The 21,792-nt window shown below is 40.2% G+C and overlaps 1 protein-coding gene across 3 annotated transcripts in view; it reads right to left on the bottom strand.

The window, feature by feature from the left end:
• ZNF521 (zinc finger protein 521) overlaps positions 1–21,792 on the bottom strand; it is a 447,433-nt gene that overhangs the window by 65,758 nt on the left and 359,883 nt on the right. For all 3 annotated transcript variants that reach the window (XM_082258670.1, XM_082258668.1, XM_082258669.1), the window contains one exon: positions 12,717–12,848. In XM_082258670.1, the coding sequence (XP_082114796.1) occupies positions 12,717–12,848 (132 nt within the window). The remainder of the gene's footprint in view (positions 1–12,716; positions 12,849–21,792) is intronic.

Genomic DNA, 21,792 nt, shown 5'->3' on the forward strand with positions numbered 1-21,792 from the left:
CATTGTATATGTGGCATTGCACTTGGTGGACAATATATTTGAGTTTTGGACTATTCTTTTTGGATTTTTGTGGGTCACAGTGTTGAACGAACATAATTTCTACCTTCACTCATCATTGTTATCACGTGGTGTATGCACATTGCATTTGTTTATGTTTATATTTATATGAACTCCTATCACATTGTAGCGCACCAATTATTTTTCACAAACATTTATTTCCACACATTGGATCTTGGTAGCAGCACAATTTTACTATCAGCGCACTTTTTTCCATTTTCATTACTACGTCGCTTTGCCTGTGAAGGGCTGACCGCCGCAGTAAATAGTCGTGCGGCGGTCGGCAAGTGGTTAAACTGTATCAAAACCCAAAACATTTTCTGATTTCATTTTAGATTGAATAGGGAAAGGAAAAAAACCTAGTCTGTGCTCTTCATGGAGAGAATTACCTTCACTTCCGGTTTCATAAGCAAAATCAAAAGTAAAAGGAAACCTCTCGAAACTCAGGCCAATCCTCTCTTAGGCTGGTCATACATGATTCAGTTTTGTTTAACCAGTGGGTTGATCGAAAAAAATAAATAAATAAAAAATGAAATGATTCCCCCATCCATATATTTATTGTGGATGGGGAAATTATTCCCATGAGCTAGTGTATTGTGCAGGTGGGGAGCCTTCCTCGCCAGCAGAATACAAAAACGGACTGACTTGACTACTTAGTCTTTTTTCTGCCATCACTTTTCTAGTGTTGCCAGCTATAGCCAGCGGCACTGATTGGGAAATATTGAACAAGCTGCTTGTACACAAGTCGATATATTGACTTGTGTACAACCAACTAGCCCATACATGTATTGAAATTCAGCCTATCCATGCTAAACTGGTCTTCTATTGATCCATGTATGGCTGGCTTTAGGTGTCACGAGTTAATGTGTCCATTTTGGAAAGTTTCCCCTCTATTCCGGTTCCATTAACCTATTGTTTTGGCTTTTCCTTTACTCTAATTCTGGTGACAACTGTCACAAGAAAAAAAAAAAATTTTTGCCAAAGGAGACACAGACAGAGAGTTTGTAACCCCTTTCTACTCTAAAACTATCTATAAAAAAAAAAAAAAATATCAAAAAGAAAACAGATTTTCTTTAGTATTCTAGCACCAATGTACAATACAAAAATAAAGTATTGAAGCGGAAAGGCAGTACCAAAAAGAGTAATCAATTAGGTGGTTAGAAAATGCCAACCCTTTTTAGGTAACCAAATCCCCCTTCTTAAAGACCTCAATGTGCAGGAGAGTGCCTGAAGTGTCAGTGAAAAGGGTAGCTGCTATAGAAAAGGTTTAGGAAGGCCAGAGGTGGTAAAAATGGGCGGTTGGTTGATGTCCTTACCACCCAACATCCAGCCGCCTACCTCTGCAAATTTATTATGTCGAAAATGGCACATTTGGGGGAAATACAGTGAATGTACCTGCATGACTGTACACAGCCGTACTTATATAAACGCAGATTGCTTCTGCACTGGTGTTTACCCATGCATGCATGTATGGCGTACTTTCGCAAAATGTGCAAGTGGTGTGTTTGTGGAAATATACCGCGTAAAGTCATTCGCTTGGCAGCTATACGTGGAACCTGCACTTCCCAGGCCATGGGAAAATGGCGGGGGATTTTACACTAGAAGCCTTCTGCCAACAATCCTGGTCACATCTACCTTTCCATATGACAAGGTTTTACAATCCACAAACCAGTATATTTAGAAAAAAATTATTTTTGTTTTGTTAGATACCAAACACAATTTTGATGTACTGTAAGTTTATCCTAGACAGTCTGAAGCACATGTGTCAACCACAAGGCTCGCGGGCTGAATCCAGCCCTCCAGGCCATTTCATGTCGCCCTCGCACCTCTCCTGCAGCTTATGTGCATGTAAAGGCAGGCATCCCAATACATTTCATGTGGCCCTCGCACCTCTCCTGCAGCTTATGTGCGCATAAAGGCAGGCATCTCAATACATTTCATGTGGCCCTCCTCTGGTCCTCCTCCAGACCCCGTACTTTCTGCTTTCCAGCAATGCCTCCACCTTTTTCCTAGCAGCAGCACAAGGTAAGGGGGTGTGCTGTGATGTAAGGGAGGGTGGGGGACTCAACTTCTGAAGGTGGGTAGGCTCTTGACATCTTATGTAAGGGTAAGGGATGCTCTGAACATCCAGTCTTACAGATACAACTGGCCATTTTGAGGGCAATCATAATGCTGATGCAGTCTGTGATTAAATAGAGTTTGACACCCCTGGTCTAAAGTGTCTTACTAGCCCTCTGGACCATGTAATAGAGTTGTGTTTAGTTTCTAAGTTTCTAAATGTATTTTCTCCTACAATAATGTGACCACTTTTGAGGAATAGAATTCCATTACCATATCAAATCTAGAATATGAATGGAACCTAAATCTATGGATTTTATTTACAGGTCACTATCCCAATCTCACAGCTTGGTATTCCTTAAAGAGTATTTCCACACCTACCTTATATTTCTTACAACCTCCCTTTCCCATAGCGTAACGCATTTTAAAATTGCCATTACATTTTCAGATCTCCTTTTCTGATAACTCTAGCACTGAAAACTCTTATTTTGGTTTCTCTTTACTATGATGGGGCTGAGGAGCAGTGTTTGCTATAATTAACCTTGTCTGTTCTGTGCTGTTAGATTTCATTATCAGTTGTAAACTAGATTTAAACACTGGTGGTCCCAACAAAGGGTTGAAAATTTAGAAGCTGCCTTTCTGCTTTGTACATTAAATGAGAGGAAGCTCAGATAGTCTGTGTCGGACAGACTTGCTCAGATTTTTCAGAAATGCCTATAGTCCGCCATGCGTTCCTCTGAGAAAAATCATATCATATGGAGGCGTCTTCTCACATTTAACTGCAAAGTGGAAATACTCTTAAACATTTAGGACAGGCCTTTATCAGAAGTCCTGGAAGATCCTGGGTAGTGAAGGTTTATAATATCTTTGCATTCCATCTAATGTCTCTGTTTTTATCAAATGTGTTTTAAAACGGCGTAATCACAGCTGCCTAAACACAAACAGGAAACTTTAATCTGACTGTCTTGTTACCAACTTGTGAATTTTGGGGTAAATGAGGGTGGCATTGTGTTTAGATCACTCCCCTATTCTCTCTAATAGGTCTGTGATTCCAATCCCAGCAGGACCCAGTTTTCTTTAAATAATTATCGCTACAACTTAAAATGTATTTGTGAATTGCTAAGGGCATCAGTGCATGTAGCACTCTGCCCATTTTAATGCTTAGTTCACCTTTCTGAAAAAAAAAATGAGTGTATATTTGTTTGCGGGAAAAAAATCTGCATTTATTTTTTTCACTGCAGCATTGCACCTGCGATAAGTGGATGGGCAGACAACAGTTCCTGAGCTGTAGGCAGTGGGAAAGAACTACAAGCATGCTGATAGGTGCGCTCGCAGTTCATTAATGCTTAAAGTCTGCCTTACGTGGTGAGATTGTAGTGGAAGAGATTGTAGTTTACTCATGCACAGATTCCTGTGAATAAAATTATATGCCTGGGCAGGTGGAGCCCTGCACAGCTTTTCCCTGTTTTCAAACTGTGATAATGGGTGTGGGGACAGGATCCCCCACCCACTGTTCGGGAGAGGAGAGCTCTGGGGGCAGGTGGACCAAAATATGGGTGTAACATGCTCCTAAAGGTACAACCTCTCCTTTAAGCTCAAAAATTGAGCATTCCCATGGAGGAGGTATAGCTAGCACTGAGCCCGCTCCCTCTCCTCTGTGCTGTGTATTTCCAATGCAGAGTAAGGTGCCTATGGGTTACTTTAATACTGGAACATTACTCTGTGCCCATCATCAGGCCATCCACATACAATTACAGTACCATAAGAAGTTCAGAACAGATTGATGAACTGTAATGAATCATATAAACAACAATTCTGTTCTCGTACACTATAACAAGATCAGAGTCTGCTCCCTCTTAGAGGTGCAGCTCCACCTATTCAGTATTTCTCTTCCTCCATTTCCCGGCAGCTTCACACTTGGTAGAGCTGGGGGCATGCTTCCACTGCTTTTTCTGAAAGCAGCTACATGAGTGAATGAGCAGCGCTGTAAGTCCTAGCACTGCTCATTCGCTTTTGTTTTCCATAAAAGCAGGGCCTGGGACAAGGGGGTGGGCAGGAGGAGCGGCTGCCCTTGGCACCGTGGTATCATGTGGGATTTGAGGACAACACAAGGAGACGGAGGGGAGGGGATTCTTGTTGGAAGGGGAAATTTGTGGGGGGGGGGGGGTATGTATTGTCATAGGAGAGGAAATTTAGGGGGGTGATAAGAGTGATGACTTAAGGGGATTTGTGTTGGGAGGAGGGATGGGGCTATATTTGTGATGGGGGGGGGATTGAGGGGATATTTGTGCTGGGAAGGGGGATTAGGAGTGGGGGGAGAAAATGTGTACTAGGGGTAAAAATTTTAGCATTTGTGCTGGGGAGGGCTGAATATTTGGGGGTTGGGGGATTTGGGGTGCTGGGAGAGGGGAGTTTCAGCAGTGGGGCAGATTTGTACTGAGAGGAGATGAAATTTATGCTTGGGGGGTAAGCATGCAGATAAGCGGTCATTTTTTTTTTTTTTAGTAAAAGGGAGATTTTAACTGACACATAATGCTTGTATATCTTAAGGGCGAGGGGTTGCAGTTTGGTATGTTTGCCCTGGGCTATAGATGCCCTTTTCCCAGCACCGCACACAAGCAGTGGTTACTCAAAGTTCCGTCTCCTTCAATTAGCGTTATTGGACAGCAGTGTAGGGATGGGGGAAGCTGACTGACTATGGTGCTCAGCAAGGACAGCATGGATTGGAATGAACCCAAATGCAGCATGCACTGGATCCCCTTGGAAAGGAAAGTTATATTTTCTTTTTTCAAAGATACTACAAGTCTGCACTTTGTACATGGGTTCTTTCTGGCGTTCCAGTTTCCTCCCACGATCCTCCAACATCCTTACAGGTAAACTGTCTTCTATCGAGTATATTTTGTGCATTTAGGCAGGGTCGCTGATAAGGCAGTACAGCCTGTACTGGGCCTGGGCTCCATCAGTTTAAAGGGGGCCCGGGCACTTGCTGAGCAAAAGGGCCGCATGTACCATCTTATTGCAGACACTGGTCCTCTTCTGCCTTCCCTTGCAGCACTACCAGCTTCTTCTCCTCTTTATCCCTGTGGCTGATTGGTTCTTGCACATGCGCCCCTTCCATCTGCTGTCTGGCCCCCCTCTGTGTGCCCCTTTCCCATGCAGCGCTGCTGGCTTCCTTCCTCTCCCGCCGGAGCTGCTGTGGTCAGGATGGAAAACGATGGAAGTAGGGGAAGGGGGGGGGTAGGTAAATATGCCATTTACTGGTCCCTTCCTTTCCTGAAGTAACACAGTGAACAATCGTACCAATCACTCCTGTATCCATTCATCACTGAAGCATAGTACACTATTTATTATGCTTCAGTTTATGAATGAGCAGGAAGCCTCAGAGCGCTTCCTATTCATTCATCTGTACAGTGGCGGCTGCAGAGAAAGGGAATTATAAATCTATGTCCTCAGTCACTTTCAGCTGGGGGCCCCACCAGATAGGCAGTATGGGGCCCAGTGTCTTCTAACAGCAGCCCTGCATGTAGGTACTTTTCTGGCTGTAATATGCCCATGATGTTGTGAGCTCCAGTTAAGCAGAGACATGTATAAAAGGTGAAAGTAGCGCTAACACAGATAAATCAGTCTTGCAGCAGACATAGGTAAAATGACAAAGTAAAGTATTGTAAACATTGTAGAACTGCAGCCAGCAAGAAATGTAATACGGAAGCAGACAAGGAAGATTAGCCTGAACATAACGTTCTGTGTAAACCACTAAAACGTGGCAGTGGATTTCTCAGTTTGGCAAACATTGGGTAAGAACACAAAAACTCTCATTTATCATGTGTCAAATTAATAACCGCCAGCCTGAAAAAAAAGGTTGCAAAATCAAGCACATTCCGAGCACATAGTATGCTACAGCCAATATGTGTTTCAGCTCTACTGGAAGCCGGACAATAAGCCCCTCAGTAGCTTATTAGAGAATTACGAGTGTTGTCAATAGAAAAATCAATTTTACCAAAGGATTTCTAGCCCTCTGCAGTATTAAAGAATTGACATATTGGATTGAAGGCATTACTTCTATGCAGTAGGAAGAATTTCAGGAGGGTGTGTAGTAGTCACCGGAGATAGCGGCATGATTCTTTTGAGAGCATCTTCACACAGAGCAGATTGCCTTTATTACTGCAGGACATGCAGCCTGTCCACCTGTTGGGTTCACAATGGGATTTTTTAGGCGGAAAAATAGAAAGAAATTAACTTTGGTGGAAATAGGCTCTGCAGTGAGCCTATCCAATGCTTTTCTCCTTCATAGGCTGATAATGAAATCTACAGTTCTTTTTTTCCTGTTGTTTCTTTTTGTATTAAAAAAAAAATAATAATAGCAGCTGTTGACACTACACTGAACACTAGATGTCACTGTCTGACACCACTTTCTGCAGAACTACACTTACGCGTGCGGTAATAAATTAATGAAGGGTTACTGATCACCACATTGCCAGAAAAAAAAGGAAATAATTATAATTGAAGAGATAGCAAGTTCTAAGGTGCATTATTTTCATAAGGTATTCTTAGTAATAAAGTCATTGCCATTGACACCAACAAAAAAATTAAATAAAACTATAAAATGATGTATCCTTCACTCATTGAAGTATCTTCTATTGGTCTTAGCCTCCTCCAAACCTCTAAAATCCTTTTTTTTTTTTTTGGCTGCTGTCATCTGACTCAATCATCCCACTGTATGCAGGAACACAGCCACCCTCTCTTGCTCACTGCGGCGATGGACTACAAGATTTGTAGTGTGCATGGAGCAGTGCACATGACCGCACCTAATGTGCAATGTCTATTCCATACAAAGGGAAGTGAGGGGGGAAAGGGGAAGTTCAGGAACTCATGTGGGGCATTACAAGTAGGCAAAAAAGCAGAAAGATTATTAAAAAAAAAAAAAAAAAAAAGATGATTATGGGGCCATTTAGTAGTGGATGTGTATGGATTATTCTTGGAGAAGAAGGATATTGTTTATTGTCACAGCAATGTAAACATTTATTGTGACCGTGAAACTAGAGTAGTAGCAGTAGAATTTAATTCATTTAGGCAGGTGATTGTTCTCATGAACAGTGCTAGACATCTCAATTGCAAATCTAGTGTAATTATTCAAACATTCATAACGAAACTACAAGCATGACATAATTGTACATACCTATACATTTAATGTTAATATTATGATCATGCAACAGCATAACCAAATTCTCAAAACGGCAACAGTTTCTGGTTTGTCACTAGGTAAATGCAAGCTAATCTTGCAGAAGCATCAAGCAAATGGGGGGGGGGGGGTACAAATAAGTAATCAAAGTTAATAAGAAAAAAAACTTTTTGGTCGGACTTTAAAGGCAGATGGCACACTAAGTAGTATAAAATCAAACAACTTCAGTTATACATAATCAAATACTAAAGCAAAGGCACATAGAACACATGCATATGTTAAACCATGTGCATAAACACAATAGTAGAAAATTGATACATCAGATCATTGAGATTTTCATTTATATAGCGAATCCTATTTTGTCCTGTTGTAAGTCCGAATGAAGCAGAAAGCGAAAACGCGGTGATGCACAAGGACTCATTCAACTGCTCCGTTTTCTGGATCATCATCTCAATGATTTGATGTATAATTTTTCTACTATTAGATGCATTTATGCATGTTTTTAAATATGCACATGTCATAAGTACGTTTGTATTGGTATTTACGTAAAAAAAGTTGTTTGATTTTATACTTAGTGTCCCATCTGCCTTCAAAATCCAACCAAACCTTTTTTTCCCATTTTTTACATGATTTATACCGATGTGGCAGTGGAGTGGTTCTACTTTGTTTCCAAGTAATCTAAGTTTAGATTTGTGGTTGGGGGGGGACAGTAACCACTGAGCCACGTTTTTTTTACCTCCCATCTATTAGCTACAATAGGCAGCAGGTGGGGCTGTTTACATGCCGTGGTCTTGATGCTTCGAATCATGACATGTAGTGATCAGTGGGCAGCAAGCCTACCGAATGCAACACATTCAGGTAAACAGGGATGCACCACAAATGCCCCGCAACTCCCTGGAACGCACGCAATTTTGACATGTTTTAAAAAAAACGGGGTGAAAATAAATAATTAATGAAAATGTGAAGTCCTGTGAATAAAAAGGTGTACACAGTGTCCTTTTAAATTCCACTCGTGGTTTTGATGCTCCTTCTAGTGCCACCGGTGAAAACGCTCTGGGCGGTGTTATTATTCACAACATACAGTGAGCCCGGTGTCTTCACTCATGTACCCCACCCGGTATCACACTCCCCAGATATCCTCCCCGTTTCAACAGGGGTGTCTTGCTATAATAAGTATGCCTGGTTTGTGTAACTTCTCCATGGTCTCCTTAGGCTCCCCCTCCTATACAGAGGTATAGTGGCATCTTCCCGTGTGGGTCAATGGGATATGAAAGAAACAGCCCCCTTAGTGTAAAATCGTAAAGGCAGGATTTATTATTAAAAGTAATGCACTTACATAAAATACTGTATTTTCTGGCGTATAAGACTACTTTTGAACCTCAAAAAAATCCCCCAAAAATGGGGGGTCGTCTTATACGCCGAGTATAATATCTCCAAGGTAACCTAAGTATTATGAGAGATTACATGTATTAAAGTATTTGGGGTACCTTGGAGATCTATGAGAAATCTGATGTTTTTCAATGGTGTTGCCTTGCTTCGGAAGGGGGGTAGTCTTATACCTTGCTTCGGAAGGGGAGTAGTCTTATACGGTGAGTATAGCCCAAAACCTATGTTTTAACTTGAAAATTAGGGGGGTCGTCTTATACGCCCAGTCGTCTTATACGCCGGAAAATACGGTAGTCACCCGAGTTAGAATCCAGGAAGTCCAGGGCACTGTGATACCCGGCAGGAAACACGAGTGAAGACACTGGGGTTCACTGCATGTTGTGATTAAGCTGAGTGTTAACACCACCCCCTAAGGCGTTTTCACTGGTTTCAATAGAAGGAGCAGTAAAACCACAAGTGGGATCAGCATAGTATTCTGAGATATTATGGAGCAGCGCCGATACCCACTTTTTAGCACACTCCCTTTTCAGCTCATCTGAATTGTTGGGTTCCGGTGTCTCTCATCTTCCTCTTGACAATGCTCCACAGATTATCTATGGGGTTTCGGTCAGGTGAGTTTGCTGGCTAATCAAGCACAGTGCTTTGATCATTAAACCAGGTATTGGTAATTTTGGCAGTGTGGGCAGGCTCCCCAAATCATAACTGTGGAAAATTTTGCATTTAATTTAGAAATCAAGGTTCCTGAGTCTGGAGGAAGAGTGGAGAGGCACAGAATCCAAGTTGCATGAGATCCAGTGTGAAGTTTCCACAGTTAGTGATGATTTGGGAAGCCATATCATCTGCTGGTGTTGGTCCAATGTGTTTTATGAAGTCCAAAGTCAGCACAGCCCTCTATCAGGTAATTCTAGAGCACTTCATGCTTCCCCCTGCTGACCAGCTTTATGAGCTGCTGATTCCATTTTCCAGCAGGACTTGGCACCTGCCAACACTGCCAAAAGTACCAATATCTGGTTTAATGATCATGGTATCACTGTGCTTGATTAACCAGCAAACTCGCCTGACCTAAATCCCATAGAGAATCTGTGGGGTATTGTCAAGAGGAAGAAGAGAGACACCAGACCCAACAATGCAGATGAGCTGAAAGCCACTATTAAAGAAACCTGGGCTTCCATAACACCTCAGCAGTTCCACAGACTGATCACGGCCATGCCACACTGCATTAAGGCAGCAATTCATGCAAAAGGAGCCCTGACCAGGTATTGAGTGTATACTATACTGTACATGGACATACATTTCAGTAAGCCAACATTTCTGTATTTAAACCTTTTTTTATTAGTCTTGCGTAATATTTAAAATTTCTGAGATACTGGATTTTGGGTTTTCACTTGCTGTAAGTCGTAATCATCATAATTAAAAAGAAAAAAATGCTTGAAAATATCACTCTGTGTGTAACACATCTATATAAAATATAAGAGTTTCACTTTTTGAATTGATTTACTGAAATAAATTAACCTTTTGATGATATTCTATTTTTATGAGATGCATCTGTAGTTACATTAGTCCAGTTTGGACCTATGTAACTATACATGTTGCATTCCTAGCTGATCCCTGTGGAAGTTGGATATCACTGCAGTAGGCACTGCTACCACAGTTATCACCGCTAACTTCTGGGTCCTGTATCAAACCGCGGCCCGGCTGCTTAGTGAACACAGGTGGTTACTTATTCGGCATGGGCGCCTTTCATAGAACTCACATGCATTTTTCTCAATGAATGCAAAGAATTCTCTGATTGAACACTTGCTTTGTATTTACGGAGGAAGCTCAAGTTGTTCTATAAAAAGTTACCTGCGTTGAGTAACTTCCTGTGTTCACTAGGCAGCTGTTTGGATCAGGACTCAGAAAGCCAAGCTGAACCAATGTACAGTATCTCATAAAAGTGAGTACAACCCTCACATTTGTTTAAACATTTTATTATACATTTTTTATGTGACAAAACTGAAGAAATTACACTTTGACTACAATATAAAGTAGTGAGTGTATAGCTTGTATAACAGTCTACATTTTCTGTCCACTAAAAAATGGTATCAGATGTGAATGGGGAGCAGTTGTGTTAAATTGGGTGTTCTCACTCTCATTCTCTCATAATGGCCACTGGAGGTTCAACATGGCACCTCATGGCAAAGAACTCTCTGAGGATCTGAAAAAAAGAATTGTTGCTCTACATAAAGATGGCCTAGGCCATAAGAAGATTGCAAAGACCCTGAAACTGAGATGCAGCATGGTGGCCAAGACCATACAGAGATTTAACAGGACAGGTTCCACTCAGAACAGGCCTCGTCATGGCCAACCAAGGAAGTTGAATGCACGTGCTTAGCGTCATATCCAGAGGTTGTCTTTGGGAAAAAGACGTATGAGTGCTGCCAGCATTGCTGCAGAGGTTGAAGGGGTAGGGGGGGGGGGGGGTCAGTCTGTCAGTGCTCAGACCATACGACGCACACTGCATCAAATTGGTCTGCATGGCTGTTGTCCCAGAAGCAAGCCTCTTCTAAAGAGGATACACAAGAAAGCCTGCAAACAGTTTTCTGAAGACAAGCAGACTAAAGACATGGATTACTGGAACCATGTTCTGTGGTCTGATGAGACTAACAGATAAACCTAATTGGTTCAGATGGTGTCAATTGTGTGTGGCAGCAACCAGGTGAGGAGTACAAAGACAAGTTTGTCTTGCCTACAGTCAAGCGTGGTGGTGGGAGTGTCATGGTCTGGGGCTGCATGAGTGCTGCCGGCACTAGGGAGCTACAGTTCATTGAGGGAGCCATGAATGCCAACATGTACTGTGACATACTGAAGCAGAGCATGATTCCCCTCCCTATGGAGACTGGGCCACAGGGCATTATTCCAACATGATAATGACTCCAAACACATCTCCAAGACAACCACTGCTTTGCTAAAGAAGCTGAGGGTAAATGTGATGGGATGTCCAAGAATGTCTCCAGATTTAAACCCTATTGAGCATCTGTGGGGCATCCTCAAACCAAAGGTGGAGGAGTGCAAGGTTTCTAACATCCACCAGCTCCATGATGTCGTCATGGAGGAGTGGAAGAGGACTCCAGTGGAAGCCTGTGACGTTCTGGTGAACTCCATACCCAAGAGGGTTAAGGTAGTGCTGGAAAATAATGGTGGCCACACAAAATACTGACACTTTGGCCCAATTTGGACATTTTTACTTAGGGGTGTACTCACTTTTGTTGCCAGCAGTTTAGACATTAATGACTGTGTGTTGAGTTATTTTGAGGGGACATCAAATGTAGACTGTTACACAAGCTGTACATTCACTACTTTAAATTGTAGCAACGTGTCATTTCTTCAGTGTTGTCACATGAAAAGATATATTAAAATATTTACAAAAATGTGAGGGGTGTACTCACTTTTGTGAGATACTCTATGTAAAAATTGCCATACCTGGAATTTAGCTTTGAACTGAATTAGACCCCTGCAGTCTGCCAGTCTTCTATCTCCAGTGTAAAAAGATACACCAGTTGCACAGAAGCAGCAGGGGGAGCAGACTACTGAGTCTGACTCGCTTTTGAAATTTAGCAATGACTTGCTCCACAGTGCCTGAAAAAGTTTGTTTACTTATTGGGAGACATATATAAATAATTGAATGTCAATCTGATTAGTCTGGCCCCCGTTCTTAAGCCTAGCTCAGGCATCAGTTGTTCTTTAAGCTCTTTGCTGTGTCACCATGGCTAGCATGTCTCGCTATGCTACAGCCGCACACAGCAGGGATACCTGCTGGCTGTGCGCACCTTTACTGGCACTCAAAAACTGCCAGAGGTCTGTCAAAAAAATATTTAAATACTTTTGATTTCCATTTATTTTCACTATACAGTTGTAATTTCTGTCTAATACATAACTTTTTGTACACCTATTTGATTTTACCTTAAACAAGCAAAATACATTAGCTGGCACTAAAACACAAATGTCAACGTTCTAATGCAGGCACTTCATACTAGAGTATTTTAAGCATATTTACCTGTAAAACAGACAGGACATTTAAATGTGCCTCCCATTCCTTCAAAGCTGTGCTCAATCAAATGGCACTGCAGTTTTGCAGGGGAGTCAAATGACTGGCTGCAGAGTTTACACTCATGATTAAGACCTTCATCTAAAAGAATAAAGCAAAAAAAAAAAAAAAAAAACATTACTACAGCAAGCAATCACATTGCAAAAAAATGCTTTCATTAACAAATATACATTATATTGTTAAATGCAGGCAAATTAAAATTCCCTCATCTTGAACTGAGTCAGTCAATTTAGCTTTGTAAAGTATATACTATTATTTACAGATGAATGCTTCATAAACATGAAGTCAATAATGGATAGTAAAAATATTCACCCCCCCCAATTAGAAAGTCCTTAAGTTCTGATATGTCCCCGTATATACTTGTGTATCTGGAAATGTTTTTTTTTTTTTTTTTATCCATTATAAATACAGGAGCTGACTTTTTGGGGGGCTTAAAAGCTATTGAAGGCCCAGTAACTGTTAAAGCACATGTTAAGCAACAGACTTCTTTAATCCAGCATTTAACGCAACACAATGGAAGAGATTTGCCTGGCAATGCATGCAGAATTATTGTGTCTCTTTTGTGTTCTTAAATGGGCTCAGCAAGTCTGACAGATATCATTTCACAGCATTTTAATGAATAAAAAATATAAAAAAACAATAAAAACAGTGTTTATGCAATCCTTTCTCCAACAGTGGTAAGCACAGTGTTTGATCAAATCTAGAAGTTTTTATTACATTGCACAGTTTCATATCTCTGTTTTCATAAAGTTGAACATCAAATAAATGTTATATAGTTAGCGGATGAAAATAGCAACACTTAAACAAATTCTGAACTAAGATCATCATAGGGATGAGTAACCTAAACCAAACCCGACCTCCTGCTAGAAAATTTGAATGTGCCCAAGCAGTTCAAATTCTGATACTGATTAGAGATAATCAATGCTTTGCATGTACAGCATCTAGAGATAATCAATGCTTTGCATATACAGCATCCAGTAATGCACTAGCCTGCCCAAAGATCACAGAACTCTGAGTGGAGACATTTTATTGAGTTTGGTCATCTGATCAGTACCTACATAGGAAAATTGATTCCAAGGCAGGACTGAAGCCCTGAGGTTATACCTTCCTTTGAAAATAAAGACGCCTGTATTTGAGATGCTGATTCTACTTCCTGGCAGTGGCACTCCTTTCAAAGTGTTCATTCTCTTAGTATGCAAGAGAGTGACCAAAAAGAAAGATGGGAACCGTGCCAATGCTGTCACTTGAGACTGCTGTCAGAGACAAATTCCATCATTACCTTATGTCAGTAGTGACTATGGCCACGCATACCTTCACCACCTGTACCAAAGTAAAATCATTTTGTGGTGCATGCATCCTAAAGACTCCACGTATCAAATATGCATGTAAATAAAATAATTCTACATAGATTACATAATTCTGCTTACTAATATGTAAATTTGGTGTACCGAAGTAGTTAACATATATAATAATTATATATACACTTTAACACAATTTTTTTTTTTTTTTTTTTTTTTAGGTAGGAATGCAAAAGGTAAATATTCCAAATAATATTACCTATTGGCAAAGAAGTGAAGTAGTTAATCTAACCCTAAGCACTTGGCAAAACGGCTTTAATAGCTCATCCACCAATATGTTCTTTTAACTACTATAGCGCACATGACACAAATGTTGTAAATGTAATGGTATCTGCCTCATCAAGCTGTCATTTTCACTAAGCTGGAGAGCTTTGCCTTCTCTATTGTAACCAAGGATGAAATAATGTGTTGGCACTTGCTGCTCTTGATGTTCTCTATATACAAATCAAATCTTTTAAACAAGGTCTATAATTAGGAAATCAAATGACGAGCCTTTATATTTCAACTGCCTGATTAGATGCAAACACTACCGAGTACAGACATCACAAAAAAGTGCAGTAACTCCTAACAGAATGCAACAGCAAAAAAACATTATAAAAAAACACATGCCTTCACCGAACCAAAATTGGGAAGGCTTTACAACCACCACCACCACCATTAAACCCACATATTAGGAGTATGTGATTTTACATAAGGCTTGCTCTATCTGTATACAATATAGCCCCGTACGTATACCATCTAATGAAAGGAATACAGTATTTCATTTACAGGATCAGAAGATAAGCTGTAGTCAGTACAATTATATTTGATGGCAGTACTGAACCATATCTTGGCCTATAGTAAGCAGCCCAGCATATTTAATTGCATAACTTTGCTGTGATAAACTCCAGAAGGCAGTTCAAGTTCAAAGAAAGCATTTGCTATATCCAACAATGCCTGTTGATTGACAGCAGGTTGGAGCAATGAGTAACACATCTGAGCTGAAAAGCATGTTAGGGAACCTCTAGCACAGCACAATATGATCCATACGACTCTCAGATTTCGAAAGCTTTTTCCCTATCTTGACATAAGATTATACTCTATTCCATGGAAATATTGAAAAGGAAGCCAAGGCAATAAACAGGAAGTATTCCCCAATTTAGGAATGCTTTCCTAGTACCATTAGGTTTAAGAAAAAAGGGTAAAATGTCCATTTCTTTTTAACAAGGCACTTTGTGTATGCATTTGCCCAGCAGGGTGAAAAACAAAGATCCCTACATTAACACAAACAATATGTGATGTAGGGATTTTCCTTGCTAGCCATGCTATTATATTATGACAGGGGGTCTCCTACCCACCAAAATACACTGATGAGCGCTTGCAGCCATTGGCTGCAAGTGCCTGTCGAATGCTGGTTTTCCAGCAGAAACCATTCGACAAAAGTCGGCTTCTGTTGAATTAACAGCAGTAGGGTCCTTTCACACGGCCGCTCCGTGTGAAAGGTCCGCTGCGGGACTTTTTTTTTTTCCACGGAGCGGATGACATTTCTGTCATCCGCTCCGTGTGCCCGCATATCCTCCCATCCGTTTGCGGATGATATGCGGACATAATGTATGTATATGGCACTGCGGATGTCAGCGGATGACACCGCTGACATCCGATTTTCCTTCCTTTCCGTTTTTTACACGGAAGAAAAAATGGGGTTCTGTTCCATTCGTAAAAACGGAACAGAACTGAAAGGAGGAAAATCGGGTGTCAGCGGATGGTATTCCGCTGACAACCGCAGTGCCATTCACTTACATTATGTCCGCAAATCATCCGCAAACGGATGGGGTGATTTGCGGACGCACGGAGCGGCCGTGTGAAAGGACCCATACACACAAACTGAAAGTAGGCCATCAGTTCCTGCTGAACCGGCTGATTTTCAGTCCGTGTATACCCTGCTTTAGAGATGTCATAGGGGCTGAAACACATTTTGCAGAATATTGTTAACCAAGAGATACCAAGTTGAGGAAAGGGGAGGATTCTTAATTTCTAAACACCTACCAAAAGGCATATGGACTGGTGTCCACAAAGGAAGGAAGGGGGGGGTATTGGATCACCTAATTGCTTCCTAATGATGACTTCAACAGCAAGATCTTCGCACTTGAGCTCTCAGCCCACATTCCAAGGCCATTTGGGCAACAAAGACACTCCATAATTTACATTAGGAAGAAATAGTTGCAACTTCATAGCAGGGGTTGGTTGGAATATTTTACTGCTCTAGTCCATAACTATATTTAAAACAACTACAGAAAGATTCAGCCCACTGTCTTCCACCCATACCTGAAACCGGCTTTGATTGGAATAATCCTTTAAAAGTGCATCACAATTGTTTGTACTGTTTTTTTGGTCAAAGTGACTAGTCATTCTACGGAATTCAACAAATGTGTGCTGCTCAGGCTGAAGCTAACTACAGATATTCACAATCTAATAACTTTAACTTGTTTAATGAAACAATTTACTTAAAGCAGAACTTCACCCAAAAGGGTAAGTTCTTCTTGTTTGCATCCTTCTGCCCCCGGCGCAGTAGGAACATTTATTTAAGATGCCGATGCCTACATCTGAAGCCAATTGAAGAGTAAGCCTGGGTTAGGACAACACTAGATCCCTGGATAGGTAGGGGTCCCTACTTTAAAATTCAGCAGCTACAGTATTTGTATCTGATGTTTAATTTTTTTTTGGGAAGCCTGGAGCTTCACTTTAAAACAAAACTGCAAGAACCCTTGAATACACAAAACGCAATGTGGCATAGTCACTGGATTGCAAGCTCACGTGAGCAAGACTATGTGCTATTGCATATTGTTGATGCTTTCTATGTTTTTGTTTTACAATTCAATGTATTTTGTATCTAGAAACACTTTATGTATTTGTATTGCTGAGCCTTGTATAGAACCACACAACATAAAATAATAATCATTTATATACCTTCCAAGGCCATTTGGGCAACAAAGATTGAGCTGTGCTGTAAAACTCGCTAAGAATGTTAAACATGTACCAAATACAATAGCTGCAAATGATAAAAAAAAAAAAAAAAATTATTCTGTGCTGAGTTACCCACATTTATAGAGCTTTAGAAGCAGCCTAAGGTCCCATTGCCAAATGTATAATGTTCTAGGCGTACATAGATTCCCAATGTCCCCCATTATTGTGCCGTCAGTTACTGGAAATCATGGGTGTCTATTTTAGCAGCCAGTGAAATGGAGGTCAGCCACATATTTGTAACCTTTGGCAAACATAAACTGTCTAAGGATAACAAGGTCCACAAAATGGAATGCATAGCACGTGAACATGCATAGCTCTAATATACCCCTGTCATTCCTGACTGTGGGATGTACAAGGATCCTGTATAACGAGGAAGCTCTCAGTCACTTATTCTACAGCAACATTTTAAAATTTAGATCAGTTTAACAGCGCTCTATTTTTTTTTCTATTCAGGTTTGCAGGCTTAACAGAACATCAAATCTGCATCATGTCTGCTGGGGCTGCCTGGGGCACTCCAATGATGCCATCACAATTCACAAGTCAAATCCTAACCCGTTCAGAAAACAGTCACAGAAGTCAGCAAATCTTCTGCAGACTAACATCTAGAATTTCAGACAGCTAAACCTATATGAAATTATCACAAGCTGTACATGAAAAGAAACAGTGGGATTTTAAAAATAGTACTACAGTATTTGTCTATGGCACAATCTACAAGAACATGAAATAATGATCGTATTAAAAATAGCAGCACAGTCATCTATTTTATCATATACTCCAGCTAAAATAAACCTATAGAGAGAAATCTACAAGCCGCCATTTCCTATTTGTGAAAATGTTGGTCGCTTGGCTCTATCTCGCTTCAATACATTTGAGTAACAGATGCAGAACAAGCATACTGCCAATGAGTATCAGATCAGTGTTGGAATTCTAAATCTCTTTACACTCAAAGGGTTGAAGCCAAAGCATTAGTATGGCAGCCAGGGAACTAGCATTCTATAACAAAACACTCAACAAGCAAAATCTTATTCATTTCAATGGCCCCTGTTAAAATATGAGCGTTTTGTCATCTGAAGCAAAACGCCTGAAACGCCTTTTTTGGGCGAGCTGACCCTTTCACACCATGTATTCCTTTTTGAAGCTAGTTTGTAACATTTTGCTATAACTAGTCTGTTGCTCCTAGTTATACTCACATAGCTTTATTAATGTATTTTAGAAGTCAAATACATTAATAAAGAGTGTCCCTTTTTAGGTGTACTAACCCACAAAAGCCAATCAGAGTTCATCATGTACTAGTCTGACTATACAGGACAATAATGATCTGTTCCATGCTTTTTGAGATATTCCCAATGTTCTCCCAAATGGTGAAAAAAGGTACACAACTGTAAAATTCTATCTCCTTTTATATTGTACAGCCAGAGAAGAAAGTGAAGAGATGGACTGCAACAGAGTGCTTTTGTAGCCACGAGTGGAGAAACAAAAAAAAGAAAGCACACTAAAAGAATTCTGACCTAATACATTTATTAAAAAGTGAAATAGAAAGAAAAATGCTACTTTATAGCCAATATGCTGTGTTCTGCAAATTAAAACACCCTCACAAACTAATACGGAGCTTTACAACCCCCAATAGCTTGGCTCTTGAGCAATACCGATCATGCCGTCCAGTAAAAAGTACCAATGCAGCATTACCATTTTTGTTTTTTCAGGTTCTGTTCTGATTAGTCCGAGATACCATAAATAATCTGTCCTGATTAGTAAACCTAAAGAGGGGAGCTAAAATACAAAACTGTTTTACTTTTTCACATAGGGCCAGGCAGATTTGGACAGATTTTATAAATTAAATCATCATTTAATAACTGCATTTTGTATTTACTCGGGTTATCTTTGTGTAATAATAAAATTAGTTTGACGATCTGAACCATGTAAGGGAAACAAATCTTCAAAAATAAATCAGAAAGAGGGCAAATACTTTTTCACAGCACTGTGTGTGTATAATTATATATATATATATATATATATATATATATATATATATATATATATATATATATATATATATATATATATATATATATATATATATATATATATATATAAATAAAACTAAAAAGGAAAGTGAGCTAGCCCTCGTGTGCCATAATCCTAAATATGAACATAGAAGAGGAGGATTGGTACAACAAAAGTTGCCCAACCAAGAGTTGCAGACTTTAAAGGCACGTACTGAGTAGGCAGAATAGTTTAGCTAAACACATTTACATTTTATTGAGAATATTCTTTTTTTAAAAATATATGTATATATATATATATATATATATACACACACACACACATATATATATATATATATATACACACACACACATACACTTACACTGTACATACATGTACATAGATGTATACACACAAATTTTCTTTTGTGCAGCCAATCAAATTCACCCTGATAAGGTCAGAACAGTTGGATTCGGGTTACTGTATTTAACATAAATCTGTCACGAGGAAAAATACGGGGTCCTCTATTGCCGGCCACCTCCAGAAAATAACAGTATTTTTAGGAAGGTTTTTTTTTTCCCATATGCTGGGGTTATGCAGAAGTTACAGATACAAAAATTGCTTAGTGAAGTTCTGTATTATAAAACAGAAAATGGCTTTTGTGACTAAACCGTAATACAATCCTCGGCGCAGCGAAGACTATACACCATAAACTTATGTAACAGAGCAGACGTTTGGTGCCACAGAGGAAAACAATATAAAGAACAAGTTGAGATTTGTGTCAGTACTAAAATGCATAGAGCATTCCATGTGTATCCATTCTGAATATAGCACCTTGGAACTGCTCACAGATATAACTGTAAAACACTGGGTAAAATTACAGCCTGCAGGATGTGCTGAGGGGAGGAAAAAAAAGAAAACAAACATTTCCTTGTAGGCGTCCTCCAGCACCGTTAAAGTTGTAATAGCTCAAACTGTGAAGGCTGAGAAGACGCTAGGTTTCCATCAGTAACATAGGTTGATAACACCCTTAAGGAATCAGATCGTTAAACAAGAAATCACTTCATCAGACCCTGATCTAGGTGCCCTAACTTAATGCTCTTTTCCCTGAAACACATTCCTAGTTCAGATACAATCAAATGTTCATTGGCTATCTCACATGCAGCTTTTATTCCCGAAGTCCATAGAGACGCCTCTGTATTGTCTGATCAACACATCAGCCATTACAGAGCACCAATTTGTAACAGTGTGCAAGGAAAGGGCTTTTTTTTCTACACTTCCCCTCCAGAGACTGTCCAGAAAGGTCCTTCAACCTTAGATACTGGATATGTCCATAGGCTAGCATCCAAAGCAATATACCCCCTCCCGACACATTATAATATGTCAGGGAATTTACCGGGAGCTTTGACCACCACAGCAGTAAACAAGGAAGAAAGATTTAAATAGCCTGCAGTTGCTATCAGTGAAGCAGCTTAAAGTGGCCTCTTTTCAGAAAGCCAGTATATGTATTTTCAGAATCAGAAGGAAAAGTAAATCATAGAGGACACTAAAGGTTTTCTGCCTATAAAAATAGTGTAATGTTCTGCTAAAAGCTGCAACAGTAAAATAACGGTTTAAGAGTTGGTATGCCTATATAGATGACAGATAGGAGTGCACAGTATTGACAGCACAGACAGCCAGCGGATGTAATGTAAACATCCATTTCATCCTTTTATATCTGGAGATAACCTGGAGAAGCTAAATCAGTTTATCTGCAGATATGAAAATCAATGACATTAAAAGGACACAAAAAATGTGTGCCTACTCAGAAAAAAAACAAAAAAACAAGCAATATACACACACACACATATATATGTATATATACATACACACACACAGTATATATATATTATACATACATACACACAGTATCTCACATGTTTGTAAGTATTTTATTATGTCTTTTCATGTGAAACACTGAAGAAATGACACTTTGCTACAATGTAAAGCAGTGAGTGTACAGCTTGTATAAAAATGTACATTTCCTGTCCCCTCAAAATAACTCAACACACAGCCATTAATGTCTAAACCGCTGGCAACAAAAGTGAGTACACCCCTAAGTGAAAATGTCCACATTGGGCCCAAAGTGTCAATATTTTGTGTGGCCACTATTATTTTCCAGCACTGCCTGAACCCTCTTAGGCATGGCGTTTACCAGAGCTTCACAGGTTGCCACTGGAGTCCTCTTCCACTCCTTCATGTTAGAGAACTTGCGCTCCTCCACCTTCCATTTTGAGGATGCCCCACAGATGCTCAATAGAGTTTAGTTCTGGAGACATGCTTGGCCAGTCCATAACCTTTACCCTCAGCTTCTTTAGCAAGATAGTGGTCGTCTTAAAGGTGTGGTTGGTGTCATTATGTTGGAATACTGCCCTGCGGCCTAGTCCCTGAAGGGAGGGGAACATGCCCTGTTTCAGTATGTCACAGTACATGTTGGTATTCATGGTTCCCTCAATGAACTTATGCTCCCCAATGTCAGCAGCACTCATTCAGCCCCAGACCATGACACTCCCACCACCACGCTTGACTGTAGGCAAGACGCATTTGTCCTTGTACTGCTCAACTGGTTGCCGCCACACACGCTTGACACCATCTGAACCAAATAAGTTTATCTTGGTCTCATCAGACCACAGGACAGG

Source organism: Pelophylax lessonae (genome assembly GCF_965119305.1).
Source record: "Pelophylax lessonae genome assembly, chromosome: 5".
Classification (NCBI taxonomy): Eukaryota; Metazoa; Chordata; class Amphibia; order Anura; family Ranidae; genus Pelophylax; species Pelophylax lessonae.